General features: G+C 27.7%; 1 protein-coding gene across 2 annotated transcripts; it reads left to right on the plus strand.

Annotated features, from left to right (window-relative positions):
- Nucleotides 1–1,210: 1,210 nt before the first annotated feature.
- Nucleotides 1,211–5,653, plus strand: LOC149894688 (BRISC and BRCA1-A complex member 1-like). Of its 2 annotated transcripts, XM_090089407.1 has the most exons (10): nt 1,211–1,296; nt 2,018–2,124; nt 2,681–2,730; nt 2,880–2,983; nt 3,208–3,322; nt 3,470–3,560; nt 3,753–3,777; nt 4,743–4,857; nt 4,959–5,045; nt 5,199–5,653. In XM_090089407.1, exons 2-10 carry the CDS (start codon nt 2,040–2,042, stop codon nt 5,355–5,357), a joined length of 831 nt encoding a protein of 276 aa, XP_089945533.1. In that variant the 5' UTR covers nt 1,211–1,296; nt 2,018–2,039; the 3' UTR covers nt 5,358–5,653. The 2 variants fall into 2 exon arrangements, with proteins under 2 accessions (XP_089945533.1, XP_089945539.1); XM_090089413.1 differs by lacking the exon at nt 1,211–1,296 and having other exon boundaries at nt 1,931–2,124; nt 2,880–2,944.
- Nucleotides 5,654–7,569: the final 1,916 nt, after the last annotated feature.

The following is a 7,569-nucleotide window of genomic DNA, read 5'->3' on the forward strand; positions in this document are numbered from 1 at the left end:
CTCGTATCCTTCACTCTGAGGCATATTGTTTTTAATTAGAGTTATTTTTGAGTCTAGCCAAGGTATTTTTTAAAGCAATCGACAGGAACAACTATAATTTTTGTCTATTTATTGAGTTTTTTTAGCTGTTTGACTTAGTTTGTTAATTGATGCAACAAAAAGTAAACATCTTTGATTTTAACCAATCCATTCATGAAATCAATTTCATAATTTAGAGAAAAGTTAAAAGAAAAAGTAAAAAAAGAGAGAACTTTACAGAGCAAAAGGATTTTAAAAGCTATTTCATGTAGTGAATCATATAGCTAAATATTATTCTCAATTAACCAACAGCCAAAATGTCAACACACAGTGTTGAACTAACAAATTTGATATAGGTATGTGTTGTGTTTTGCTGATGTGAAATAAAAAAAAATTGGCTTCATCTCGATTTATAAGTTAATAATTTCTTTGACTTCAAGACGTGAAAATCAAACTTGATTTAATATGAGTAAATATGTAAATATGAACAAAAGGTGAATATCTAAATATATTGAATATTTAAATATAAACATATTACATTTTAATTTTACTATTGCCATGACACAATAAGGTTTGTGTGTGCCAGTTTGAAAGATATTTCAATGCTTAAGTATTCAATAAAAAAAAAAGGAAAAACTAATATGAACATTATCGGTGGAGACACCTGGAGGGTTTATAGGGGGTGCAGATCAACTAATACCATTTGTGTCTGACATGAATAAGAGTGTATACAAAACAAAGTTCATTGCCTTGCAGCCTGGTTTCTATAAAGCAGAAATTGCTCTTGAGTCAGATATGAACATATTGTCTGGCACATTAAACAGAAAAAGATTTTAAATTACCAAAGGTATTAAGATTTTTACAACAGCAGATGTTTTGTTAATCATGTTGCCATTAGTTTGAACTCCTGTTTGAAATAGATTCATAAATTTTCAGGTTTTTTTTGGGGCTAATAAAAATAAATGTTCCTGTTTTATAAGGGTTTTTCTATTTTTTTGAGCTGTTTCTACTTCGAATTTTTATTGTGGTTTCTTTAATGGTAAGCTTTAAATTTTAAAGTTCTTTTTCTTTTTTAAATTTAATTTTTTTTTCACGTACAAAGAAGTTCTTAATATAGTTTGAATTAAAGTTTTGGATTAATGTGATTTAAAAGAATTCCGTTTTTTTTGATTTTACAAGTACATATACAATTTAAACATGGGGTAAATAATACGTATCATCTTCTAGTGTAATTTGATTTACTGATAAGGGTTTACTAAAAGAGTTAATCTTTAACAGGTACATGTTATGCTAGTTGTTAAATATCTTTGCAAAGGTCTTTTTATTTGTTATCATACAGATGTAATGAAAGCAATGTTTTCTTATGAAATGTATAATTATGTAATATATGTCAATATATGATGTAATTGCAAAAGTTGTAGTGATTTTTACACATGTTAGATATCCAGGCTAGCTTTTATATTGTGTCAAATAACAAACAATAGAGTTTAATATTCATAATATATTTAACTTTATTTTTTGTTTCATCTAATAAATTGCTATGCAAATAATATGAAATTCTTTACTATTGCTACATTTAGAACTTTTAGATATCCAGGCTAGCTTTTGTTAAATAAAGTTGGTAAACTTTAGATATCCAGGCTAGCTTTTGTTAAATAAAGCTGGTAAGCTTTAGATATCCAGGCTAGCTTTTGTTAAATAAAGCTGGTAAACTTTAGATATCCAGGCTAGCTTTTGTTAAATAAAGCTGGTAAACTTTTTACTCTTTTTGAGAATGGTTTAACATTTTGAAATCAGCATCAAAATAAAACTACCAAAACCTATTAAAGTTATCACAGAATTACATAGTGGTGTTAAATTATTTTGTTTTATAAAGGCAGATCTATTTATAAAGGTAGATCCATTTACAAATCAATGTTTTGACATCATAATAAGTTCACTTTGTAGTTTTTTTTGTTTAAAAATGGTATCTTAAGTACTTCTTTTTGGCAAACTGCAGCTTTTAAAAAACATCCAAATTGATGGAGGAAGATAATTTGATCTCAGCATCACAAGGAACAAGATCTGATTATGATAATGATAACACACAAGATTTGAATGAAGATGGTGAGATTGTATTCTATTACATAAAGTTTGAAATAGTAAACTATTTCTGTCTCTATTGCATATGGTTGTAAATTCATAGGAAACTAAACATAGATTTTTATGCAACCCTACTTTTCTTTGATCTTTTTATTTTGTATGTTCTCTCATTTGTTAAGTTATATTTGTTTATTTTTAATTTATTCTCTAAAAAAACAAAAAACAATTTAGTTAAATAATGTAGTTGTTTTTTCAATGCAAAATATCCAAATGAAAATTTTGGCCATAAAGAGTCAAATATATTGTTCTCATTTTTTATGTTTACATTTTGTATGTTTACATTTTATTTCTACTTGTATTTCTATCTGATCTCTGGTTATTTATAATTGTAGCAGCTTCATTTCAAGACTCTTTAAGAGTCTTTAAAAAGAGATGTTAAAAAAACTGCATTCTAATGTATCTGGAAGCAAGCGCTATGAAGTATTTTAAGCTTGCATGGCTTCACCTATGGTATAGTTAGTTGTCTTTTTTAAAAAAGACTAAAATGAAAGATGAAAGTTTATATAAAATTTGTTTTTAGAAGGTCAAACTAATGTTGCAATTCCTTATAGAAACTGTGCAGAAAGAATTGTAAGATGTTTTTTTTTTATCTCCATCAATTTTGTAAATTCTTAGTCTTAAACATTTTACTGTTTTTATCTCCTTTGTTTTAATTAGTTTGCAGATGTTTTTACATGTATCGCTTCTTTTTTACTTTTTTTTTTTCTTTTACTTATTAGATTTTTGTTATTGACATCAGTTTTCTATTGGGAATTTCGACCAATCAACAATCTGGAGTGTTTAAGTACGATTCTAAGTATATTAGAATTGTCATAAAGCAAAGGTTTTTGATAATAAATTTTTATTGATAAAAACTTTTGCTTTGTTTTTATTTTGTTTATTGTTCTCTGAATGTTAAAAGTATGCAAGTCACACTATTTAAAAATAAAGCTATAATTATAATAGCACTCTTTTTCTTTTTTAGTTGCATACAATGTGTGAAATTATATTTATATTTCAAAAGAGTGTTACTCTAAGTTATTTATTCACAATCTTTTGGTTTAATAGAAATATCTGGGATTTGGTTAAGCGAGCTATCATAATGTTTATTAATATAAAAGCTTCTTATAACTCAAATCATCAGTTTGCAATTTCGGTTTTGGGAGAAGAAAATGTGCTATGGGTACGTTTTTCTGTATAAGAGGCTGAAGTAATTACTTGCTGCTCTATAGAATTATAGCAAGTGTTTTTGTTTTTTTAAAAAAAAAATTTTTTATGCAAAAATTGGTGGAAATATTTCATTAATTTTAGTTTTTTTCTTTTTTTTCAGTTGCTAGATATGACATCAAATATACAAATACTTTTAGATTGTCTTAATAGTATTGAATGCCCACATGAAAATATCGACCTCGAAAAATGCTGTATCCTTTCTTGAATTTGATAAGAATGACGTCAATTATTATGACGGTTCCATTACGATATTAGTTGTAAAATGTGAAAATGCTTTTTAGGAGTTTATGTAACAAGTTTAATCAGACTTTTTATAGTAAAGTTGTAATAGTCCATACTTAACAATAAATCCTTCACTAAATATATTTTTTTTTAAATCATAGCATTGGGAACAGTTTTTAAAAAAATGTAAGCTTAAATTAAAAATATTTTTCAATTGATTTTTAAGTTAATGGATTGTATGTATGCATGTTTTTGCTATCTAGTAATTATGCATGTTTTTGCTATCTAGTAATTAGATTTTCCCAAATTCTGCTTTATGCTCAATCTCTTATAAAATATCTTCCTGAAAAAAAATTTCTTTCATTTATATTTAGGTGTTTAAATAGTGTTTTTCATAGAAGACTTGATTTTTAGTCTTAGTGTTTAACAAATTTATTTTTGGAATAAAATAGGATAGTTGTGTTTGAGAGACTGCTAATATTGATTGGTTAGTCATTATTTCGTTCTATAGGAATCTGTTATAAATCTTACGTATTCATCTTTTTTTTCAAATAAAGTTCTTGTTTTATGCTTTAACAATTCGCGAGGTTAGAATTTTTTTGTTCTATCTCCTATTTTAAAAGTTGGGAAAAAATGAGTTATTAATTTTAGTAAGCAATAATTACTTCTAAAATGCGCTCTATTTTACAAGTTTTTTTCTAAATAATTTGTTTAAACATAATTATTTAAAGCACAATTTATTATTTCTTTAAAAATTAAGGCTAAAATTTTAAATAATTTTTACTTTAAGAAAAAAATCAAAACTTTCTCCCAACGTTTAAACTTGGAGATAGAACAAAATAATTCTAACCTCGCGAATTGTTTCATTTTACCGCTGAGTTTTTCAGCAGCTTTTCATGGTTCCATATCCCACAAAACATGTTTTTCCTATTACTCTTCTGCCATTTTTCAATGTTATTTTTTCACTCAAGTCTTTTTGAAACTGAACTTTCCAATTTTCAAACTTGTATTTTTGAGTTTGTATACCTTTAAATTCAACTTTCAACTCAAGAGTATGGCGTTTCTGTAAACTTTTTCAGCGGTAATTGTAATTGGCTTCATTCCTATCTCCTTCGTTCCTAATTTTTTTTTTTTTTTTTCTTTTTTTTCAGTTTTAATTGCAAATTTGTAAAAGCATGCAAAGATGGCAGGGGTGATTACGTTGTTCGTGTAATATTTATACATGGGCGAAAATCTCCGTTGGTTTTATCTCGTTCAGAGATGCTGGTAATAAGTACTCTTCAATTAGTAGTTTAAAAAGTGATTTTCACTTTATTTGTAAAATTGTTTAGTCGTGTAATGCTTTTTTTTTTTTTTTTTTTTTAAAGGAATACAATGAGGTCATCTCTTGTTCTCGGTTCTTCTTTGATGTTTTGTGCGTGCTTAAAGATGAAGAATATATAACTGAGTTCAAGGTATAGTATTATGTGGTTAGAAGATGGTCTATTCTTATTATATTCTTATATAAATCAGAAAATTTTACTGGTATTATTTCGCATATTATGGACTTGGTAGGACGGTTTTGATTTTTGCAATTTTCAATTATTTGCTTTATTTCCAAACGCTAGGAAAACATCGCGAATTTATGTGGACTCAAAGGAAGTAATTACGTAGTTGAAGCATTTAGGAATCCAGCGCACCTATTTGAAAGCATGGCTATTTTATTAGCTCATCCTTTACAGCGATGCTCACAGAATCAATGTCATTATAGCCTGGATCCAGAATGACTTCCGGTAAAATTGCCAAAGTAGACCAGGTTGCTTTTTAACTTTGGACTCGTTTTTTGGAATCTTTTTGAGATATTTTCGCGTTTAACTGGAATCCGCATATGTTTACTCAATTAAAAGCTTAAGTCCGTGTTTTAAGAAGAAGTGCTTATGGTTGTTCATAAACAAAATTTTTGCAAAAATTTTTGCAAAAATTTGCAAACTATCGGAGTATATCTGATTACTTAACCAACATAAAGCGATAAATATACTTTCCTGTAAAAAAGTTTGACTAAAATAAAGTCACTTTGATCGAATTTCAGCGTATCTCATATGAACCAGTTTCCAGACAGTATAAAAAACAAGCCCTTTGGCAGCAATACTCTTAGAAGTTGTTTTTTAAAATACTTTTGAAATAAGAATGATTAAAAATTGAATTTATAATCTGTAACAACTCTAAAAACCGCAGCTATATTATGAACAATAACTAACACAGTTTTAACAGAATTTGTTATTTTTAAATCATAAGATAAGGGCTCTTTTATTTAATACCAAGCGGCCAACAACAAACTTGCTTATAACTAATGTAAAAATATTGTGTTTTTTTACATCCCTTATAAGCAAGTATATCCCTTGCGTATAAGGGATGTTAAAATAAATTGTAGAAATTTATGAAGAGTTCAGTGCATGATGAAGACCCATTTTATCTTAATATAAATGTGAATATTAAATTCTATGTTAATATCTCCTCCAGTGCTATTGATTTTATTTATTTATTTATTTTATATAAAATTGATAATTAAATCACTTGAGTTGTAACAACAGTTGACATTAACGCCTCCGTCGCCCCTCAACCCCACCCTACATAACTAAGTTTTTGTTAGTAACGTCATTACTGCTGATGGTTTATACTTCAATATATTTGTTGGCTAATTTACATTTCACTGTTAAATTCATTATTTGCACTGTGGACGCTAACGGCTCTATAAAATAAAGATTTTACTAGTAACGAAAAGCTAGAAACCTTAAAGCAAAGTGTGACCCTTAAAAAATTAACGAGAAAGGCTTTCTAGTTACGTTTTTAACATATTAACTGCCGTTGTTCTGCCAGTCAATTAAAAGAAACTAAATTTCTTGAGACCGGATTGCAGCAGAAAAAGCTAGTGGCAATCCCACCGAACTACTGAATTCTAAGGTCAAATGAAGCTTACCAGGATACAATGAACGAGAATTACACCATAATTTTGTTACAACTTCCTGGAAAATATTAGTTAACAGTTTTGATGGAAAAAACTCAGAACAATTTGTTACCGCCAATTTCAGTGCCGCGGCACTCAAAGTAAATAGAAAAGAAGACTTCTGAAATTTGCACTAGGTGCTTGGGGTAAAAGAATGCGGCAAAGTGGTAAGCTTGAAGGAGCCCTGGACCATTTAAGTACTTAGCGCTCTTTAAGGTGGAAAAACCCTCAGAAATATGAAATGTAAAAAAAATATATTATTTTCTTATTTTGTGCAAAATTTATCAGATTCATTATCTGAAAACCATTTTTGAAAATTAGCTATAGATCTTCATTAAAATAAATTTTATTGAACTCCAGTATTTTAAGCTTCCTTAACAACCGCCATAACGACGGCACTATTTTTTTCCTATACTAAAAAATAGTCCAAAATCCTGTTTTTTTATATGAAAATATATCTTATCAAGTAAATTGTATTTTCCATTGTTCAAAACAACTTAAGTATAAAAACAGTGACTGGAAAGCTCATAAATATATCATAAATCTTCTATAATGGCTAAAGACTTGCAGAGTTAAACAAAGAGCTAAAAATAGTAAAAGGAAAAAAATGTTTAATGTAAAAAAGCACTTAGTTATAAATAATGTTGATATGGATGTAAATATGGAATCGAATATTGTAGATATGAACATAAATGTCTCCACAAGCGTTCAAGATGTTAATGTAAATATGGAGAAACCAGTTGATTATAACTATTAATTCTGATGAAATATGTGCTTCTGCTAGAAAAATATAAAAAAATTCCTCATCATCAAGACCAAAGTTATCTAGTAATATAATTACTGGATACCGTTTTATAGATTTAGAAATATTAATTCTGTAGTTTCTACCCTTAGATGTCCAGAATGTATGTCATCTAAGTTGTTTCGCTCTGAAAATGAAAACAAGAGAAAAGGTTTAGCGTATTGTCTTTATGTTAACTGTGTATGTGATTATT

This window comes from Hydra viridissima, unplaced genomic scaffold, assembly GCF_058129835.1.
Source record: "Hydra viridissima isolate aposymbiotic clone 2 unplaced genomic scaffold, HvirCarnegie_v1 scaffold_1, whole genome shotgun sequence".
Lineage (NCBI taxonomy): Eukaryota > Metazoa > Cnidaria > Hydrozoa > Anthoathecata > Hydridae > Hydra > Hydra viridissima.